The sequence below is a fragment of the Pinus tabuliformis genome, chromosome 5_1 (genome assembly GCF_031772625.1).
Source record: "Pinus tabuliformis cultivar Carrire ecotype Pingquan chromosome 5_1, CPIR1, whole genome shotgun sequence".
Lineage (NCBI taxonomy): Eukaryota > Viridiplantae > Streptophyta > Pinopsida > Pinales > Pinaceae > Pinus > Pinus tabuliformis.
In genome coordinates, this window is record NC_142305.1 from 464,424,298 (window position 1) to 464,447,593 (window position 23,296).

General features: G+C 37.8%; 1 protein-coding gene across 2 annotated transcripts; it reads left to right on the forward strand.

The window, feature by feature from the left end:
• The first annotated feature begins 7,900 nt into the window (after nt 1-7,900).
• Nucleotides 7,901-22,327, forward strand: LOC149165508 (uncharacterized). 2 transcript variants are annotated; one of them, XR_016260756.1, is made up of 4 exons: nt 7,901-8,647; nt 21,477-21,563; nt 21,657-21,749; nt 21,932-21,981. XR_016260756.1 is itself a non-coding variant. In XM_089432317.1 (3 exons), exons 1-3 carry the CDS (start codon nt 21,435-21,437, stop codon nt 22,117-22,119), a joined length of 420 nt encoding a protein of 139 aa, XP_089288443.1. In that variant the 5' UTR covers nt 20,338-21,434; the 3' UTR covers nt 22,120-22,327. The 2 variants fall into 2 exon arrangements, 1 of the variants encoding a protein (XP_089288443.1); XM_089432317.1 differs by lacking the exon at nt 7,901-8,647 and having other exon boundaries at nt 20,338-21,563; nt 21,922-22,327.
• Nucleotides 22,328-23,296: the final 969 nt, after the last annotated feature.

A 23,296-nucleotide genomic window follows, 5' to 3' on the forward strand; every position in this document is an offset into this window, starting at 1 on the left:
ATCCACTTTTGTTGCACCATATCTTGCGCCTACCATTGCAACCACATTTGCTTCCATGTTTGCATCCCCTATTGCATCCACTTTTGTTTCATCCATTTTTGCATATACTTTTGTTTCCGTTGTTGCATCCACATTTGTTTCACCACAATTTGTGCCAAGTTTTACACCTACCATTGGACCCATGTTTGCTTCCACTTTTGCCTTCATGTTTGCATCCAAGTTTGCATTGACAACTGCATCTACTTTTGCATCCACTTTTGTGTCAGGTTTTTCATGTTGTTGTGCATCTACTTATGTTGTATCCACTTTTCATCCAATTTTACTTCTATTGTTGCCCCCATTTCTATGTTCGCTTTTGCATCCCTTTTCCAACATTCATCATATTTTCTGCATTGATGATATTCCTTATGGCATTGACAATTATGAACAATTGATGACAATGTCAATAATATTGACAATGATGAAAATGAAGATGATGGCGATGACATGAATTGTGATTATGATGATAAAGACGATAGTGGTTACAATGACAATGATGATGATGGCAATGATTATGATGATGACGATGCTAATGACGTTGGCGAATCTTCCCAATTTTAGATGTTGTCATTGTCATAATCATAAGCATTATCTTTGGTGTCATGATCATCATTTTCATCTAGGTCATCTTCAAAAACAATAATGGCATGAATGATGATGATGCATGATTACAACAATGTCGATAGAAATTACATTAATGATGATGATGGGGATGATAAAAATGACAATGACGATGATAATGGTGGTGATGATGATCATCATCGATCATCTGTCAAAAATAGAGTTGTTATTTCTCTTACGTATATCAATGTTTCCTAAACAACCCTTTTCTAGCACTGATCACATTTTTTGGGTTGATGATATTTCTTACAACATCTAGAATTATGAACAATTGCAAACAATGTCCATAATGATGATGATGATGGCATGAATGGTGATTATGATGATAATGTAATGATGGCAATAACAATTACAAGGATGATGGTGATGATGATGACAATGATTATGATAATGAGAATGACCTTACAATCTTATGGATTCGTGAACAATTACTAGTTTCAATACCATCTTCTGGATACGTATTACTATCATACTTTTTAAATTTTCTGTCTCTCTTGAGGTATCTTACTATAATGGTGTTGTCAACACTAGAAAGATATCTTGTTGTAATGGTGGTTCTAATGTTAGCACTAGCAAAGTTTAGTAGGGAGGATGCTACTACAAGAGGAATTCCTTCTAAGTGACTATGGCATTCAAAATGAGGCTTTATGGGCTGCTTGTTAACACATGTTCTCATGCTCATATAAAATTAATTTGAAAAGTTGCTTTAATTGGTTCCCATGCATAATTGATATTGATAATGGGGTGGTATAAAATTGTAATGGGCATATCCGTTAGTTAGTTATGATGGGTCAACAACATTGAAACCATCCAAGTGACATTTCACCTTGGAACAATCGTCGCTCGTGCGAAAACACGAAGTTTATGTAAATGAAAGTTGTGATTGTAGTGGAATTAAAACCATCGAGAAATATCAAAGAAGACGCTGCCTACCAGTTTTGAAAGACAACCAAGGCATTGAACAACTATTTGCATTAGGATGTAGTGAGGGAATCGAAGGAAATTTGGGAGCCCTAAGTTGCCATTACTATTGCCAATCACACATTCAATAGTAGCCATAAAAGGTAGCCACATATAAACAGAACCTCGAGGTGTTGACAGTCAGAATCTATTGTAATAGCTTTGACGTATATATAGTTTTGTGTTTAGATGAGAATGAAGTGGGCTTCATCCAGGGTTCGGCTCAATCCTCGTCCATTCCATGCAGTGGTGTTTAATTCGCCAAGCAAGAGAATATTACGTGAGTGTTCAGAGTTAAATCAACAGAAATCAAGGACGTGTGATTGTCAAATTATTGCTCCTCCCTTATGATTGAGCGCTTGATGCGATGGTCATTATCCTTGGGTGATACTTTTATTTCCCATTTTCTATTGAAAAAGTAGCGTTTTTCTGTTCGATTATGATAGGATTGGATGAACGCCGGTTTGGGTGGATGTAGACCCATGTTTTTTTGTGGTGATATTCAAATGTCTTGAGGATAAGAAAAAAATCCTTGACCAAGGTCCATGGTTTTGGGGATGAGTTGGTCTTCTAGTGAAGCCATCATTTCCCAACTTCAATCCTCTCACTATGTTGCCGATGACTACTCTAGTATGGGTAAGATTCCCAGTTTTCCCATTCACTTTACCCATCTAGATCTCTTAGAAAAAGTGGGCAATTTTATTGGAAGATTCGTCAAAGTAGACAGGGAAAGACTTTTGAAAGGCATTTTCACCTATGTTTGCATATGTGTTTAGGTAGATCCCAATGAAGTTTTGCGAGATAAAATTGAGCTCAAGTGGATGGGAATTGTGTATTCCCAACCCCTGGACTATGAAAATACAACTTTTCGATATAGGAATTACCAACAAGATAGACACCTTCAAACTGTCTGTCCCTTTCCAATAGGGGCTTCCTCCTTACAGTCATCTAAGAACTCTAGCTGCAGTTGGAGGGATCTTAAGGAAAGAGAGGGATCCAAAATGTAACACCCCTCCCTTGTGTGTCAAACTTTGCAAACCTAAGCTGAGAAAAGCTAGGTATGATGTGTAATATAAAAAGTAAATACATTATTAATAAATTAATCACTTGGAAAAGCGAGACACCAAGAGATGAGATTCTTGCCAAATCACATTGGTGAATGGGAAAGGATAATTCTTTCATGGTAAAGCTTCTCGATTTAATTCTAGATAAGTTGGATGGATTGGAGATAAATATCCATTGAGAAAAACATAAAAGTTGTGCGGGAGAGAAAGGCAATCTTCTATGAGGAAAATCCTCATGGGAGAGAAAGGTGAGCTTTTATGAGATAAGCCTACGCAAATGGATAAAAAGATCCATAAAAGCGAGACACCGCTAATGGAAACCATATCATGAAATAAGGTATTAAATACCCATTGCATAGATCAATTGGAGGCGGTTGATCCATGGCAAGAACCTCGACTCGGTGGTGAACTGAAGAGTCATTTCTAGGTTGGGTAGCGGTGCTCTGTTTTCCAAGTGTCGTTCTCTCTTTTGATCTAGTTTGACTCACTTGCGTGGATTGTTCTGTATGTTGGTTTCTTACCCTCTATGTTATAAATTCCTTAGCATATGAGAGAATTTGCTTGAGTTTTAAATGCACTGCATGTGGCGTTAATGAGATGATTTTATGGATGCTCGCATATGAACAATCATGGTTTGCAATCGCATAAACATTGCCCCAGAATCGATCCACGAGCCACCAGATCTCTCTCTACACGACTTCCAACAGTTCATCTGCGTTTCTTCATGGTCAAAACGATTTCAGAAAAGGTATTTTTCTGCAAGAGAGTGCTAAAATTGCAAAGCGCCATTATTTTCTTGTCGCAGTCATGAATCCTCTACGCCTTGTCCTAATGAAATTATTTAGAGTTCTTGACTGGAAAAATTTGCCATATTTCAACTTTCTGGAAATATTTCATTAAATAAGCTACCGTATTATCTAAAATAAATCTGAAGAAAGAGGCCGTGCTCAAAACAATGTTTTAAGCAGCAAATTTCACAAGGGTTATTTCTGGTTCAGTTATTCTGAGCTTTCAATGGAAAATTTTGACTCTATTTTGGCTTACAGGCAAGATTTCATAAAATAACGCTCTCTATAAATGGACTAGACAAGGTTGTGCTCAAAATTTTGTTTAAAAAATGGCAGAGTTTGGGAAGAAGTTCTTTAAGTTAATGGATCAGCATTCAGATGCATTTCGAGTGGTTTGATTGAATGATTTCTGTCTCAGTTCCGCACATTTAAAAGTTTTGGAGAATGGGAATTGATAATTCTGGTATTTGATGGTGTTCTATTCAAATTACACAGAAGAAGATAGAAAGCTAGGGCTCACAACCCCTACCTAAGAAATTCTGGTATTTGATGGTGTTCCCCCGACCAACCAATTGTTAGGCTCACAACCCGGCTAGGCAAGGTCAAGTTTAGGAACAACCTAGCTAGGCGAAGTGAGAGAGTACCGTAGTTAAGCGCTGCAGGGTCAAAGAGAGAAGGTGAAGGGTTGGATGCCTCACCGATCAATGGGCTAAAGTAGGGGTTGGGTGCTTTGTCAAGCCCCCCCGCTTCTTATTCACCAGTGTCGTGTCGAGAGCAAGGAACATTCTGGCAAATTCAATATTAAGCATCAATCTGCGATGAAACAGGGGATTCCTCTATAATCGGCTATGGGCTTATCTAGAAGGGCACCTCCTGGCCTTATGACTAGCATCTACACCTCCTTCCTTCCATATGCTAAGGTCAATGGTGAAGTGGGTCTAATCTCTTGCTATGGAACTTCATGCATGGACAAGGAATCAATATCTACCTACTATGCCAAGGGGACTATTAGAAGGGTACTAAATAGGACTAAAGACTATTGGCTATTGGAATGGCTAAGTTATACTAGATCTAGATCTTTATCTCGGTAGAGAAGAGAGTAAAGAAGTGAAACGTAGAGATGCGAGTATCATATGTCTAGACGAGTATAATATGTATAGAGCTCGAGAACGAGTATCATATGTCTTTCTTATGCTCAAACAATATTCTCATAATTTGCTTTGTAGCTTCTCAATCCATCTCTCAAACTCCTGAGGGTCTCCATCTAGTTAGGGGAATTTTTCTTCAACCTCTTTCCCACCGATTCCTCTTCCTAATGATGATAGGATTTGGGCATGTTGTATTCTACCATTCTACTGCTCATTTCTTTATCCTTGCTAGAATTTTCATATTATTCTGTGTGTGTGTGTGTGTTTGCACACACTTGAATGTTAGCCAATAAAAAATAAATCAACTCAATTTACTGATCACCTCAGCATATCTGTAATAGGCATGTTGATATGAAACTAGCTAAAATTTTAAATCCCATAACAATATGCATATTAGGAATCAAAATAACATTTAATCAACCTCTCAAACCAACAATCACATCAAATGCAAAGTCATCATTAGCACACATGTACCATGTAACAATTAAATTATCAAGTCAATTTTTTTTATTGTGTGGGTGTGTGTGAGCCTCTTCGGGTTTAGTGATTGCTCTTTTATGATCCACTCTGTAACTCTTAACAAAGCTTCTAACTTTATCTTTCAAGACCCATCTAGTCCAAGTGTTGGACTTGGACCCTGATACCACTATGTAACTACCTCCCTTCCACCCCCTTAAAGGTTCCCAACCAGCTGAGGGGGGTGTTACTTATCGTCAACCCGATCCCCAGGGTCCATTACGAAGATGGGGTTAGAGAAAACTCTAATTATTGTAAGTCTATGGAATTAACTTTCGATATCACCATTGCATTTAGCTTGTTGAGAGCTTTCCGACAATACCAATTTTACCTTAATCATATTCCTAGATCAATAGTTACACTTGATTAAAGCTCATCCTACCACAAGAGGCCATGAAAACATATAAACTATGGCCTTTGCATAACTTTGACAAGACATCTTGGTGAGCGCCACCATCAGGCCCACGTCATATCGTTACAAGTTATTTCTACCCACGGTGCTCGGTGTCAACCAAGAAGAAGGGTGGCAGGAGGCGAGCGGTAAAGGTGGACTCAAGGTTCCACTTTGGAACTTTGATCGGGTCAGCCATGCCTCCATTGATGCTCTCACTATGTTGTAGGTTACAAAGAACTCAGCAACAAGTGATGAGCAGTGGATGGCAAACAACTCTCCCAACGCTCTTAGTTCCACCTAGGCCCCACACTCAACTCTTTTGTCTACACTAAATTGCGTTGGTTATTGTGTTGATTTGATTGGTTTGTTGAGGACATAAACGACAACTGATGGGTGATGGTCGGCGCCAGTTCATGCGACATGGTTTTGTTGGGATGTGGTTCCACTAGTGCCCACTTAGTCTCGGGCTCACTAGCATAGGGATGAAGTTCAGTTCTCACACTACCTACCCGTCCTAATGACGTGGATGTAGTGGGCTTATAAAGTAGGATGATTGATACCTCACCTAGCCTAACTACTCAAGGCCTTAATGTGTAATATAACCCAAGGCCTAAAGCCCAACTCTCGATTCACACTAAATAACTAGTGCATGAGTGGTCTGAACTATATGTTCATCAACATGTTCTTAGGGTACATTTACGTATACATAAACACATAACTACACTTTCATCATGAACATAATAATAAATAACATAGCCCAAGTAAGTATCAAAACCATAATTTTGAAAATGTTATTCCACTCATGAACATATCAACGAACTTCACAGCCAGGGAATTATCACATTTACAAACACACAAGATATTGCTTCAAAACAAAAGTCATCATAGTCCATAAGACAATATACACAAACATGTTACACTTATCTATGTGTTTCAATATGGTTGGAAACTGAAGGAGGGACTTCAACTCTCCATCCAACCATAGGCTAGTCACACTGTAGCCTTTATTGTAGCTAACCACCCGCCCCTTCGAACCAGATCTAAAGTTCGAGGGGATGTGTATTCAAGGAAATTCACACCCAAGGCTTAATCACATAACCATGATGAGGAGTCCACTGTCTAGGTGGTTTATCAATCACTTTCTAGCAGTAACCACCATAGTGATTCACTTGCTCTTTGGGTTAAAACACATGACTTCACCTAAGGCTAAATGGGTTTATATCTCAGTTCCAAGAGGCGAAATCCACTGCTTTTGGTGGTTTATCAGTTGTATATTCATGGCAAGAATCGTAGGGGTCCATAATCCAATGTCCAGGTGGTTTATCAACCTCATGGCAAGCACCATAGTGACCCAATTCCTCCAATGAGTTCCCACTGGCCCTCCAAGCTTAAACACATGGTTCAATGGCCTTCACGCGGTCACAAGAAATGTATTCCTAATTCACAAAGCATTGGGTTCAATCGCACCCATCTTTACACATGTTATCTTCTCACCAACAACTTGACACAAATTTCTTCTCTAGTGTCTTCTCCCAAGACTCCCTTGTTTCACAGTCTCTAGCATTCTGCATGTTCTTTGTGCAGCAAGCTTCTGTACCCATTATTATGTGCCTCTTCCACACACTTCGACTACTCTTCCACACTCTTCAACTTGTTGTCTAGTCATATTTTTGTTTTCCCTTAAGGCTATCATCCTGTCTCAGCCACATTCCTTGAGGAAGGGGGACAATATGGGTGATGTCCCGTCTTAGCCACATTCCATGAGGAAGGGGGACAATATGGGTGATGTCCTTCCCCAATCTGCCCATTCCAAACTTCACTGCATGTTAGTGCAGTCAAGGTAGTCATGAGTTTATTTTCACATAATTTACATATATTCAAAATTTACATAGTTGTATTCACATACACCAAGTACAATAAACTAAAATTATTACACATACCAGAATTTATCAACCATTTAATTTATATAACCACATTAATTATTAATTATCGCAATTATATTATTTCTTCTAACATACATCACCCATCACCTAACACCACACACCACCTAACACAATCCCATTAACAAATGCAAATGAAAGAAAATAACTATAATCAACCATTTTTATTTATTAATATATTGATATTTTAATTCATAAAACCATTTTTCAGTTTTCCTTCCCACACAAAAGTCAACCATCCACTCTTACGACTACATAATTAACTAATATATCAACATAATATATACTAACTAAACATATAAAAATCATAAATGTTGAAGGACACACCGTTGGGCAATGTGAAAACCAAAGATGAAAAAATTAGTCTCAACAAATCAATACGAAAATGTAAAATTAGAGGGCTATTCATATTCATTGTTATGAGGTTGGTGTTGCCATTCCACACCGATAATACATTGTGATTCAGAAGGCCTCTGCTCCTGCGCTGCTGCGATCTTTTCCACGTAGTTCCCTGCTTACAGACTCTAATACAGACCAGAACCAGAAAATGGCAGCTGCTTATAGCCCTCTTCCAACATCGTCATCTGCAGACACGGTGCCTACAATAACGACGTTGCCAACGACGCCGACCGCCGCTCGTGTTTTCTTCTCTGGGCTCTTAGAAGGTACCAACAACGCCCTTTCCCAAAGGAGGCCATGGCCGGAGCTCGTAGACCGCAACTCCCTGGCAAAGCCCGCATCCATGGCAGAAGCGGTCACCAGGGTCCGCAAGAACTGGACATACTTCCGCGTGAATTACCTCCTCCTGCTCTCTGGCGTTCTCGCTTTCAGCCTTTTGTCCAACCCTATCTCGTTTTTCCTCCTCGTTGCTCTCCTAGGGGGCTGGATCTTCCTTTATCTGTTGAGGAGGGAGCCCCTGGTTCTGCTTGATAGAACCTATAGCGACTGGGAGGTGCTGGGAATCCTGACAGTCCTTACGATTGTTATCGTCTTTATGACGAGCGTCGGGGCTATGCTCATTTCGGCGTTGATGATCGGGGTAGCGATGGTGTGCGCACATGGCGCGTTTAGGGTTCCTGAAGATCTCTTTTTGGACGAAGAGGAGCCCGTTCCCGGATTTCTCTCCTTCCTCGGCGGCCCTACCCCGGCTGTTGCCAATGTCTGAGGGGTTTTCCATGTACGCAAATTTGTTTAATTTCTAATTTTTCAGTTTGATCTGTATGAATTTTAAGAAGAATAGCAGGTTTAAAACTAGCATTTGCACCTAATGTTGCAAAGAAAACGCCGTAAGGCATAGTGTGTGGAAGACTATTCAAATGTGAATGGGATTTTATGGGCTTTTTTGAAAGCAAGGGTCGATGTATTTGAGTTTTAATTTGAGGAAGCCATGTCAAAAAGCGTATTTGGGGGTTGTATTTGGGGTTAAAGTGGCTACGAAAAGGAATGCAAGTAGTCTTAAATGTCCATTGAACTTGTCTAGACCCCTCATATTTGGATTGAAATTGCATAGTTGAAGGTGAAGGTAAAGGAAGGGGGACAATATGACTTTCTATCTCTACTCTATGTGATGCCACTGCTAAATAGACTTCTTCTTGCTTTTTAGTCATTTCCTCAAGTTCTGTAGTTTTTGTGGTCATTGCAGCCTGAAGACCCTGAAGCTCCATCATCTTTGCATCACCACTTTCCTTGAGCTTTTCAACTTCTTCAGATAATTCATTTAGCTTTTCTATGAGTTTCTTGATACATCCTTCGAGATGCTCCCCATTATTGCAGAATAAAGATAACTCCTGTAGATCTTGATCTTTCAATGTTTCAATAACCATATCCAATAGTCTCTTCATACAGTCTTCTGCAATTAAATTCCTATCAGCAATGCTTGATTCCACAGGGGACTCACTCATAGGTTGATCAACAAGATCATTGCATAAACTCTCTTTCCGGGATGCATCTTGAACTGCTTGCTCGTTTAGAGATTCAAATTTAGAATTAAGCTCCTCGAGGCTTTTCACATATTCCTGTTTTTCATAGTTTACTTTCAAGAGATTTTCCTCTAGGCTTTCTATTCTCCTCTTCGAGTCCTCCACTTCAAAGGCAGATAAGTCAGCAATTCTTTGAGCATTCTCAATTTCATGCTTAAAACAAGCTGCATCTTGTTGGGCCTGCGTTAGTGCTCTGCTGAGCCATTCAATCTGAAATTCTGGATCAGTATTTCGCATAGATGTTGGCATATCAACATTCTCAAGGATTTGTTCCCATCTTTGAATAAGATGGTTCCTTTCCAACAAAGTCTTCTCCAGTATATCTGACTGCTCAACTACACTACGGTATTTATTTTGTAGTTCCTCGTACTCTTCTTTTAGATCTTCAAGATGACTCTTCCCAGTTTTGTCATCATCCACACTTGTTTCAGACATAGTGTTATTTACTCCAAGAGATGATTTTGCAAGCCACTCAACTTTATCAATTATTTCTTTGGAGTGGATTGCCTCTGGCAAATTCATCTCCCCAAAGACATTTTCAATTTTCTGAAGAAGTGAGTCCTTGTTAGAAACTGATTCCCGAAAAGCACTTGCAGAATTCTGAATATCTTCTAGCTCTAATTCCAGTGCTTTAACACGCTTAGAAGCTTTCATTTCAGTTTCATGCAATGTATCATTTTTCTTCTGCAATTCCTGCAAACATTTTTCTAGCTCATTGGACTTGTCCACTAATGATTGTCTTAGTGTATTGCGTTCCTGAACCAATCCTTTTCCTTTAGCGATGGCCAGACTAAGCTTTTCTCTCACTGATGACAATTTGCTTTCTGTCTGCTCAAGCTCAGTTCTCATTTTGCTGTTATCCATGCTCATTTCTTTAAGATTCTCGTCAAATTTACATAAACGGTCCTTCAGTTCCTTAATTTCTTCTTCATGCTGAGTTTTAATTGAATTCATTACGTTTACTTCTTCATTTAACTGGTCTACTTCCTTTTCTTTGTAACTGAAGACTTCTCTGAGGAACACATCCAAAGAAAGTGTCGGTTTTTTTTCCAACAAGTTTCCATAATTAGAAGCAAGCTCAAGTAAGCATTTATGAACCAGGTTCACTTGTGAAAAAGCTACCTTATACTCCTCAATAAGAAAAAGGAGGCTTGTCTCCAGATAAGACATTCTCTCCGAGCAAGGAACAGATGCCAAAGTCTCATCTTGAATGACTTCCTCAATGGCAGCTATTAACTTCTCTATGGTAGTGTCAAACTGGTGTTTCAAGTCAGAATAAAATTCTGAAGAAGCTTTCATTAATGTTTCCTTTTCTGAAAGAGATTTTCTAAGGGCATCTACCTCCAAATGTAAGGAATCTCTTTCATTTGCATTTTGGGCTGCTTGAAAAGCCATTTCAGTGCATTTTTCATCCAGTACTGTGCACTTACCACTAATCTCTTCAAGTTGGGCACATTTCTGAGATAGCTCAACTAACTTAACATTCATATCTTGAATATCTTGGTCCTTTGAAAACAAAACAGACTCAAGTTCTCTTATAGTGGGTTCAAACTGTGATCTTTCATCCAATGCTTTCTGCAAATGTTTCATGAACTTGCTACAGTCAGTGACCAGGATGTCCAATGCCACAAAAGATTGCATGTTTTCTTCTCCAACTTCACTGGACTCTGCATGCCGCAGACGATCAACTAGCTCTTCACTATGCTCAGTCATCCTCTCTTGCTGCTGGACCAACTTTCTAAGCTGATCATGGATAATAGCAAGTTGTTGTATAGCTGAATCTCTCTCCCCCTGCATCACAGAAACTCCTTAGTTTTTCAAATGAATTCTGCATTTCTGAAATCTCTAAACTATGGAATTCAAATATTACCTGCAAGATTGTACATTTTGCAAGCTGTTTTACTGTAAAACTCACAGCAGTAGCAAGCTGCAAATCAATATTTGAAATTTCTGATTCATTAATAGATTTAGATGGTTGAATGGTTTCCTCAATGTTTTCTGCCTTATGAACTGTTGAATTTTGACAATCAGTTTTCTGAACACCCAATGATGTTTCTTGGTCAGTATACTCTCCATGCAATGGTTCTGTTTGACTCTGCAACAAAGCTGAGTCGCATCTTGCCTCAGGGATAGGTAGAAAGCATTCACCCTCTACCTCTGTTAACATATGTCTATGCTTGCACACATTGCTTGCAAAATTCATATTTTCTGATGTAGCTTTATGAAGCTCAAGTACCATATCTCTCAATTGCTTATCACGTTCTGATTTTTCATCTTGCCTCCTTGATAAATATTCCTTGCAATCATATAGCTCTGCAGAAAGTTTGGCATTCTCCTCAGAGAATCGATTCCTTTCTTCTTCATGTTTTTGGTGGAAATCAGCTTCTTTTTTCATTTGCTCCAGCTCAGCTCTCACTACATGAAGATATTCAGATAGCTCTGCTCTCTCATTTTCTAATTTTTTGACCAAGACCTTGAATTCATCAAGATCATTCATCGCTTTAACCTTTTCAGCCTTTATTTCATGCATTTCATCACTAAGTTGAGATATTTGACCATTAAGTTCATTAGTCAACTGCCTTGTTCTCATAGCTTCTGTCTCAAGTTGTTCTTTTTCAACCATTGTAGAACATGTCTCCAGCTTATAACATTCAAATCTCTTGTAATCTGTTCTTTAGCTTTAATAGCTTCATCTAGAACAGGTCTCATTTCAGCCAATTCATTTCTTACAAGCTGATTTTCTTGTTCTGCCTTTGCCATATTCTTTGCATGCTCATCAAGCTTCGTTAAAAGATTGTGATTTTCATCGTTGAGACTTTGTTCTTGAGTTCTGAGTTTTTCTAACATTTCAATATAATTTTCTTCTCTGTCCTTGGCTCTCTTGATAAATCTTTCAACTTCAACTTCAAGACAAGCCTTACCTTCTTTGATTTCACCCACTGATTCCACTCGTACATTTTGTTCAGCTTCCTTGATTTTAGAAAAAGCGGCTGCTTTCTCTGCTTCAAGATCCTCTAATTTCTGTCGCAGAGTCTTAAAATCAAGTGGACATTGATTCCCATTCTTTGTCAAATGTTCCCCATCTGTTTGAGATATCTGGGGTTTCTCTTCCAACAAACCAGTTGCTTTTTCCAAGTCTTCAATGTAAGTCACTTTTGTCTCAGAATCACTGGCAACTGCAAGTGTACCTTTCTGTTCAATGGAATCATGAAGATTCTGCTGTGTAATTTCCAGGGTTTTGCTTTGCAGCTGGGATCTCAAGTCATCCGAGGTATTTGCCATTTCTAATTTCTCCTGTTCCAAGTCATGAGCCATCTGTCTCAATTGCTCTTGTTCTACAAGTAGTGAAGCGGGTTTTTCAGCTTCTTCACCGCATGCATAAAGTTTTGATAACTGACCTTCCTTCTCAAGAAAATTACCCTTCAGAAGAAAACTAGACTCTTCCAGACTTGCACTTCTACTTTCCGTCAGATGGTCAAGCGCATCCACAAAGGACTCGTCCATGCTCATATTCCTGTTCTTGTCACCTTTGAAGTGATGTAGGGTATCAACATGAGAAGGCTGTGAACTGCAATTTTTTAAAAATGCAACAGGTATATCCTCACTACACTGTCCAGCTCCCCGTAGCTCTCCATGTTCATCATTTTTCAAGTCCAGAACTGGAGACCTGACTTCCTGCAAAACCCTAACCAAAACAAGGTGAGCTTATAAATGAATAAAGACATCCTCAGTGCCCAATATATAAGAAAATCAAAACAGCAAACGAGTTTATTTCATCCCCTGCAGCAACTTTGTCCTCCAAATGAGCTTTTTGGCTCTCTTAAGAGCCTTCAGAAAAATTTAGATTTACCTGTTCTAATTCATTTGCATTATCAAACTCAAGAATTGCAAGCTCAACATCGGTGCTCTCCAGAGCGTGTACTTGCTCTTGCAATTTAGGATCTCTGTATGGCATGCTATCTTCATCTTTTCCCAATTCAGAAAGTGAATTCCCTATACCACTGTGTTCAGGTGCAAGATCTCTAACAGCATAAACACTAATTGATTCCCCTTGTAAGGAAGGAGAGTCCATATCATTGGTGAAGCTTGAAGGAGAACTATGTACGGCTACATAAGCTTCCAATCCCTGCTCTACCAACACTTCTCTACCTTTGGAACCTTCCTCCTCTTCCCATGAAGCAGACACAATTGAACCATCAGGCCTAGAGGGACAACTGTTATCCCTGGAAAGACCATCAACTACCAAATTAATATTCTCTGCTCCCCCAGACTGATCAACCACCAAATTAATATTCTCTGCACCCCCACGCTGATCAACTACCAAATTAATATTCTGTGCACCCCCAGACTGATCAACTACCAAATTATTATTCTCTGCACCCCCAGACTGCTCTCCCATGGCAATTTCTGTCTGCACAGCACTAGAGGACTTCAAATTATCACTGGTGTCTGATAACATTGGTAATACTATATCACCTGGCTCAGAATTGGGTGTCTTCCCTGGATCTGAAGCATTTTGCCCAGATAACACATCGTCCCCAATTTAATGTCCTGCCGAGGAATGCATAATCCACCGCTTGCAGCGCCGATTATGAATTCCTGCCTGCGTGAAAAGCCCAGCCCAATCTAATATCCTACCAAGGAATGCATAATCCACCGATTCCAGCGAACCCTTTCCTTGAGAATTCATGCCTTCTGCTACAAGTACTCAGACTCAGAGAAAATAATTAACGGAGAAAATTTTTCAAAACACAGTACGCCTCGTATCCGGTACGCCTATCTCAAACCCCTGATATTTCGAGAAGATGAAACTATTCGATGCCAAATGAAACGCCCAAACCGTTTGGGCAACCCTTTTGAATCAACGATCAACGGCTGAAATTGTTGCAATCGTCTAACATATAATCGTGTGGCTTACAAGATGACAAGTAAGCAGAGAGGGGAGTTGATCTCAGAGGGAACGCCTTACGGCGTAAAAAGACCATCTTAGGGTTTCTCTTTTTTCTTTATCAATTGGGGTTATTTGAATCTGGGAAAAGACATCAGGGTTGAATTGGGTTTCTATGGACAAAAAAATCATCGTAAGGTTTCTCTATTTTTGTTTCTGGTGGGTTTATGTGAATATGGGGGTAAACATTATGGTAGAATAGAATTTCTATGGATTCGAATAAAACGCGAGGGGAGAAAAAATGACTTTATATCTTTTTTTTTTTCAATCAATTTATGCAGTTTTCTGGTTCAAAGAAGTGACGGAAAATAAGAGACAGACGATTAATTGAAATTGCCATTGTTTAGAAAACTTGTGAAATAATTCATCCCACAGTGGGATTCATTTTTCCCTTGCGTTTTATTTTTCTTTAATTGTTTTATCTCTGTCAATTTTAAGAAGAAAAGGAGAAAAAACAACCATCTAAGGGTTTCCTTCGTTTCCTTTCTAAATTATGTTCGTGTGAATTTTGGGAAAAAAAATTAGGGTTGAATCGTGCTTATTCGGTTTATAAGGAAACTCGAGGGCTGTAAAACAATGTGTATATGCACCCTTTTTCTATCAGTTTATGGTGTTAGTTGATATGACAAGAATTGAAGACAATTTAATGGCATTGCTTTTCTTGAGCAAAAATTGGTAAAATAATTCATCTCCCCACGGGGTGTTTTGCCCTTGCGTTCTGTTTACCTCGGTGAGAGTTTACTTGGTAAATCAGTGAGAGTTTACCTCTCCACTGGCCTAGGTTCGAGTCCAAGTGTGTTGTTTCTTACATCCTCTCACATATACGTGGTAATCCCCTGGGCGACACGTCCTAGCAGATTGATCCGTTCCTTCCAAAAAGAATGAGTTGTTTCTGTTAAAAAAAAAGACGAGCTCAAATAAATGGACCCGCATCCTTTTTTAATTATATCAGGTGATGTCTTGGAAAATCTGAGTAGGTACCATCTGTAATTTCTTATTGGCCAGCAAATGGGTTTATGCATGCTCAGTGTTTCTGTTATGGTAGAACTGGTAATTGGGAAAAAGTTCCAGATCATCCTTTCTTGTTTAATTAGTGAAATGGTTTTTTCATGTTCCTTAATTTAGCTATCTTGAAAGGGAAAAGCTTGACTGTGGTGGGTTTACCGTTATTCATGGAAGAGTGAACCTGGTGTGCTTGCCAGTACAAGTCAAGGTGTTAAAGTCCCTGATTCAGATCTGTTCTTAGTGGAGTTTTGTTATGTGCAGATTTCTTTAGGTTTGAACTAGCAGATATTGTTCATAGAAAGCATTGCTGCTATGTCCTTAACAAGATCCCATTGTATTTTTCATTTCTTATGAATTTCGGAAAAATAGATTCAGTTATACTGCAAATTTGATGTCGTTTATGCATTCCATACTCTCCATGCAATTGTTTGCCGTAGTAGCAGTATATATGGTTTTGTGAGTGGGATTTTGCTTTAAAAGAATTTTTGCTCCATATTTTTAGAAGTGTAGAGATGGTTTCATTTAAGGGCCGTCGAAAGTTGTTTTCAGTTATTAAAGTTTTTCATATCTGTAGTCTTTAGTTCCTGTTATAAAAGTGAGTGGGTATTCTTTGCTGCAAGGAAGGTTCTTGTTTTGGGGGTTGATACCGATGCAAAAACTCATTTTAAATTTGACAACATCCAATTTCAGAAAAATTGCATGTGAAATTTAATTTTGATAGTTTTATCATTTATGATTTGAATTTTATAGTCATTATCAAAAGTTTCTTTATATGTTGGACTGCTGTAGTTGACGGTATCCATAATGGACTCTGCATACACTCTATATGGATGGAAGATAACTTTGGAGTAATGCACAGCCTACAAGCAGGAGAGTGAATATCTAACACAGATTTGTCTGACTGCTAGGTTCGGATTGCAACCAAAACTTAGGCTTATGAGAGATTTTATTTGAACTCATCCATGAAAACTTGAAAATTGACTGACATGACCCAGCTTATAGATAAATGTATCACAAATAGAATAATGGTTACAAAGTATGGCAGATTGTCATAAAATGCAAATTCGTTTTTGCAACCTTCTGAGAGGTTGAGCAGATTTGGAATAATCAAAGTTGACTGTCTAAGATGACTGAATCCTATACGCTCTGTTCATATGTCTCCCCGTTGTCCAATTCTGCTCAAATTTTGTCCCTCTGTACACCTATGGGCAATATCTCTAAAAATATGTCCCTCCACACATCTAACATTCCTCTGTAGTAGGTTGTTCATATTTCTTCATTTCGGTAAATGTGGACGCATTGCTTTGTTGTGCATGTTGTGGGCATGTAGCCCCCTACTGCATGTTGTAGGCTTTAAGAGATGGTCCCTGACTTCCTATGTATTATCTATAAACTCCTAGAACATGTGTTCTTGGTGCCTCCCTATTCCCTATACATGATCCAAAATCTACAGCTGCTAAATGACTTTTCTTAGGCCCTCAAATATTTGGCCATCAAGGTGATCTGTGATGACCTCCACCCAAAGCCTCCTCGGCAACACATGCTCCTTGAACCTAATGCAAGGTGCGAGGCATTAGTATATGAAAACTTTCTCAAAAACTTTCAATCCATATACAAATTTATATATTTTTAAACGTTTCTATGTTCGAGTGAGAGATCTCAATAGCCCCGTGAATCTAGATTCACAATCTCCTATGGCTCTGTCTACTGGGTGCATTAACTTCATTCAATTAACTTTCTATAAGCCCTTTTGAGAGGTAACATTTTTGAACTTGCTACTCAATAATTACCTAGTTTACCAAAGGAATATCTAACCCAAGCTGCAGTAATAAAGTCTTCCACCATAATAAGGTGTTACTCTTAACATAAAAATTCAGCATCTGTTCTTTGTGATTAGTATAATCATGTACCTAGCCATGTTCTCTCTCCACCAATATCACACCAAAACCTTTTCTCGTTCTTTATATGGGTTGCCTCTCGGGAAAATTGTTGATTCCTCACTCAAAATTGAATTACGACTAGATTCTATGTTTAGTTAGTATTTTCATTATATCAGTGACTTTTTGAAATGATTGCATCGTGATTATAACTTCACAAATAGATATACTATTCTGACCCCTCTCTCTTTGTTGAGCAGGTTGGCATGTAATTTGTACTTGGGTACTTTCCATATTTTTTGTTTTGTTTTGTCTTTTTACATCAAACAATAGTATATTTATTAGAACCATAGTCAACTAAACAAACAGGAAACAATTTATTTGACAGGTGGAAGAAGTGATAGGCTTAGAGCAATTGAATTGTAGGCCATGCTTCTTGACAAATTGATGAACAGATGTCTCCTTACTTGAGATTTAGGTTGGCACCATGGCACCATCCTGTCCATCATTATACACTAATCTTGTCATTATCTTCTTCACTGTGAATGACTGGCCTGTTCCCTGCAAATAGATCTGAGCATAGAGGAGCCAATCCAAGAACAGTAATCTCTAGCACAAGACAATATTAATGATCTAAATACCTAATCCTGAAGCTTGAGTTTGATTTTTCTCTACTGGTTCTGAATCTCTGATTGAGAATCTCCCACTCGTCATTATCAAACCTTCTCCTTCATCATTGGCATCAGCTGCACTGCTGAGGTACTTTGGTTGGTTGTCATTGGACTTGAGAGCTTGAAGTTTCAAATGATTATAGTAACAGACAGCCAGAAAAGCCAGTCCACACCCACTGAAGTTTATGACTGTAACCTTTTCATTTATTACAGACAAAGATTATGTTATGAGCAGCCAATCCTTGACAAGACCAGCAACATTCATAGTCAAGGCTGAAGTCTTTCCTATCAGAAGAAACAATGCAATATTAAGAGCCAAGGCACAAGCAGAAATGTCATGTAATCCAAATCAAAGGAAGAGACCCTGATTATGAGAAATGGGTATTCTACTAAGGCCCAGGGGGTGCTGAGAAAAACAAGGCAACAAGGAGCAACAAAGATGTGATGGGATTCAACTTAATCCCTTTTGATGTTCGTGGAATTTGTATGAGAACCAATTGGGTAGTCTCACATGCAACTGCACTTAACTGGAGAATCACCTCCCATGCATTCATCTTGGCCTCCCCATAAGCTGAAATAGTAACTCCAATGGATATGGCCAACATATTGGCTTCGGGCTCACCTTTATAAGCTTCTTTCTTCAGGGAAACCACAATCAAATACACATCAATGGGAATTAGATCTTTCAGCATTTGAAATAATGATACTGAGAGGAAAACATAGGCAGAATTTGAAAACCAGAGACCCAAAGAATACACTTATCAATACTATGGGTTCAACGAGCTTGAAGACTCTTACAATAGCAACAGCCAGTGTTGAGTAGAAGCCCATGTGAATCATGGTGGGACTGATCACACTAAAGTTGTCAAGCAATGGCAACTCGAATGGATATGGCTAACATATTGGCCATGGCCTCACCTTTATAAGATTCTTTCTTCAGGGGAACTGCAATCGAATGCATATCAAATGGGCACAAGAGCTTTCAACATTTGAAATATCGATACTTTGAGAGACATGCACCAAGGGCTGCATCATTTAGGATTTGTACTCAGTTTAGGTGTCATATTCAAGGGGAAGTTGTTAGAGTGATGAAACAAAAGAGGCTCCCTCTTGAGGCTAGATTATGTCATTCATATCAGCTATGTTGTTGATGTCCCAGCTCAGCCAGGTCTTGCCAAAACTCTGTTGAGGTTCAAAATTTATTATAAACTGAAATGTCTTCACAAGAATTGACCTCATAAAATGCCATAATCACAAGATATGCCATACATGGCTGTGATTATGGCTCGCAAGACCCTTAGACTTTGAGCAATGAGGCTCGCAACATCACTTATGATTATGCACTCTACAATTCTGTGACCAGCTGAATGTCAAGCAATTGAACCGCGATTTAAATCCTATTTTGTCAGCAATAAGTACTATACTTTGTCTTTATTTAGTGTAGAGAACCAAGCACTTATTTTGCTCATCTATAGAAGGGACAATGGTTGTTTGCCTATGAGGTATAAGGAAATCCTATTAGATGTTTTGTATTTTCGTATGGAATTGAATCATACTCCTGCACACTGTAACATTCATATATATCAACCTGTAGAGGCTTTAATAACACCTGGTATTCTGGTTAGTGATTTTATTGGACCTCATGTGCATATCCTACATGCACAGGATGGACTATTCATATGTTACAGGGTATTATTCTTATTATTTAGGGTGCACATCTTCAGGTGCTCAAGAACGAATACTAGAACAGTCAGTTAATTTTGCAATTTAAAGGATGAAAAAGGAGGTTATAGGAGTCTAGTTTTGGTTCTCATCCACAATGTCACACTAGTCTGCCTGGGCATGGTTCTCATGGTTTAATAGTGACTTGAGGAGTCATAATACCATAGATCACTAAACACGAACAGCTAAGGTAGCCCAAGGACAATAGCCATCTTTACACATTAATTAACAGGTCTTACATTAATTATCCTAGGGGGTTTTAATACTTCCAAATGCTTAAAAAACAGTTAGCAGAGCATTCACATTACACATTCCAGCAATCTTTTCTATAAACCAACCAAATGCAGTCAGGAGAGCCCTCCTTTTAAACTATACAACCTTATTGTTAGTATGATCAACCTTATTTTAATATATAGTGTGACAAACCGAATGTGACAGGCAGGTGGAAAACTTTTCTCGCAATTGACTAAGCGACGTCCTGCGAGCCAGACTTGAGACGGAAACCCTCATCAGAAGTATATGCTTGGCTATTTTCCAAACAAATGAAGAGTTAATGAGGTTTTGTGTAATCACTTCTGGTATCGTATTGGGTTATTGTTAGAAGCGATAGTTGGATTCGGATTCTCATCGAGTGAGTTGTTCTGCTTTCTCAATTTGAGAGGGTTTGTTTGGAGGGAAAAATGAAAGAGGACATACAAGAATAGTGAGGGGAAAGATGCAGAGGAAGAGGATTGAGAACATCGCCAGCAGGCAGGCTACATTTTCCAAACGTAGGTGGATTGCTGAAGAAAGCTTACGAGCTCTCGGTGCTCTGCACTGCAGAAGTTGAACTTGTGATTTTCTCCCCAGCAGGAAAGCTCTATGAACTGTTTTTTAGTGCAAATCCTACTATTTTGATTCTAATAATCATGGCTATGCAAACCTCATGAGATTCTTAATAATAACCCCGGTGGTGCAAGCCCTAGTAAGTTCGATGTTGAAAAACTTAGTGTAAAACCTCCAAATCGCTGGTTTTGTTGTAGTGCTTATTGGAGAGTATATAAAAAATTTCACACCTTTTTATGAGATATGGGAGGAAAACATGTTAAAGATTTTTAATAAATATAAAATTTCCAAAATGATGCTAGTTACGTGTGATTCTTTTTTCATTGTTTGTGATTATGAAAAATGAAACTCAATGTTTTTTCATTAGTGCACACATATTTCATTATATAATTGCATATAGAAAAATCATTCCAGAGCCGATAACAATAAAAGTGAAGAATTTATGGTCCAACGTTATATTTAAGGGAGATGTTTAAGGATGACGTTTGAATTTTGTTTTTCATTTTAAGACATTTGGAGCAAATATTAGGAAGGACTTTGAGAAAGGATTGTCCTTGATTTTCGAAAATGGAGTTGTTCCTTTCCAGCCATATGCCCCAAGTGACCATCAAAGGGAGAGCTCATATGTTTTTTGGATGTTTTCTTTATAGCCATTTTTTTACACATATCCATAGAGTCCCCATGCCATTGATGTGAATTACTTGTTCGGTTTTTTTTAACCAAAATTTTTACCCAAACAAGAAAAATTAAAAAAATGCCTCAAGATCAAAGACTGAAACAAAGACCTATTGACATACCTTTTAAAGTATGGAAAGAACTTGTAAAATCATATGAGAAGTTGGATGCACAAAGAAAAGCCGACAATGAGAGCATTCAGGTATTGAATTTTTCATTAAACATTATTTAGAATGTATTAATACTTATAAGTATCTTAGACATGTATTTGTGTGAAAATAAATTGAATTGGTTTATGTTTAAGGACAAGGCATCCAAGGCGAGGTTAACCAAGACAAAAGTCACTCATCGTAGTGGCCAGAAAGGTTTAAAAGCACTGATAACAACCTTTGTAAGTATATTAAACATGTGATATTTTTTTAATAAATTTTGTACTAGAAGAAAGTCATTGTTATCTAATTTCTCCCTATTTACTGATTGATAGGAACTAAAATATGGAAGACCTCCAAATCATTTGGAAAAGGAGGTGTTGCAGCAAAAGAGATGGGTTGAATTTGTTGTTTGGATGGACTCTATGGTATGTAATCTTAGTTGGATTTCCAATATACTTTTAAACCATATTTTCATTTTATTTTTTAGTACTATTAGATATTATATCTTACCTCATTTTATGGTTAACATTGTATAACAAAAACATGCATTGTGTTATGTAATTAATACTAACGTGTAATATTGATTTTTTTTGTCAGAATGCTATAGGTAATGATTGCCAAGACGATGATCCAAATTATGTTCAACATATATCAGGAGATGATGAGGATGAGGATGAGGATGATGGTGGTGAAGGAGGAGATGATGATGATAGTTGCGGTGTTGGTGATGATGTGGATCAGAGTAATGAGGATGGTCAAGATGATCATGAGGATGATCTTGGTGGTGGTAGCTAGGCATGCACATGCATTGTTTTTTATGAAGAAATTATAGTGTAGAATGACATTGCTATGTTTAGATGGGTGTTGTGAATTTACCCTATATCAATGAGACATTTTGATTTTGTAATCATACGATGAGTTTGATTTATGTATGTTGTTAATTTATCGTAGAATAACGATATTCATGAAATATTTTGATTTGTTAATCATATTTGAATTTTAATTGTTTTGATTAAAAATAATACTGATTTTATTAGTATTATGTTGCTATTTTATACATGTTTTGAAAATTGTTAATGACACATTGTTATTTTTTTGGATGGATGTTGTCAATTTCTCTTAAATTTCTTTACAAATGATTTTGAATTGTGATATCTTCTTTAATGATATTTAGAAAATATCATATATTTCACTATGAATCTATAAAGGGGGTCATATATGTAAAGAAAAATATACTCTATATAAGAAGTCAAATGCGGATGTAACCATGGATGCAAAATTGAAAGTAAAATTGGATGTTAAACTAGGAATTAATACAAAATGCAAACAATTGACATACAAAGTGTTTTAAATTAGAAGTGAAAAATTGTGCAATAGTTGACACAAAGAAGGGAACAAAACATGGCATACAAAAGGATATCAAATTGGGAAAAAACAAGGACACATAAATGGGCACCAAATTAGATGAAAAAAAAGACAACAACTAGATGTAAAATAAGATGCAAAGTTGAGCGTTAAAAAGAAGCAAAAAACGTTACAAATTAATATGACAAATGATGATGCAAATAATGGTGTAAATTTGGGATGCAAACTTGGGTGCAAACAAGGAAAAAAAAAGATGTAAGAAAAGACATAAAACAAGATGCAAAATGGGGCTGAAAAAAGGTGAAACCAAGGATGCCATATTGGATGTAAAAAATGATTCCTAATCACATGCAAATTTAGGCTTGAACTCAGACACAAAATTATATCCAAATGTGGACACAAAATGAGGCAAAAAAAGATGCAAATTTGGATGGTGAAAACGATGTAAAACTAGACACCAAAAAAATGCAAAATTGGATGAAAAAGTCGGTGTAAATAATGGTGCAACATTCGACACAAGTAGACACAAAAAAATGGTGCAAAAAGGGGCATAAAATAGCTTAAAATTGGATGCAAAACTTGGTGCAAAAACAAATACAAAAGTAGA

What these genes read in the sequence shown, in the direction of transcription:
- LOC149165508 (XM_089432317.1), top strand. Translation starts at nt 21,435, where the DNA reads ATGTATTTGTGTGAAAATAAATTGAATTGGTTTATGTTTAAGGACAAG. An exon ending in AAGCACTGATAACAACCTTT is followed by an intron (nt 21,564 to 21,656) that starts GTAAGTATATTA and finishes ACTGATTGATAG; the next exon opens with GAACTAAAATATGGAAGACC. An exon ending in TTGTTTGGATGGACTCTATG is followed by an intron (nt 21,750 to 21,921) that starts GTATGTAATCTT and finishes TTTTTTTGTCAG; the next exon opens with AATGCTATAGGTAATGATTG.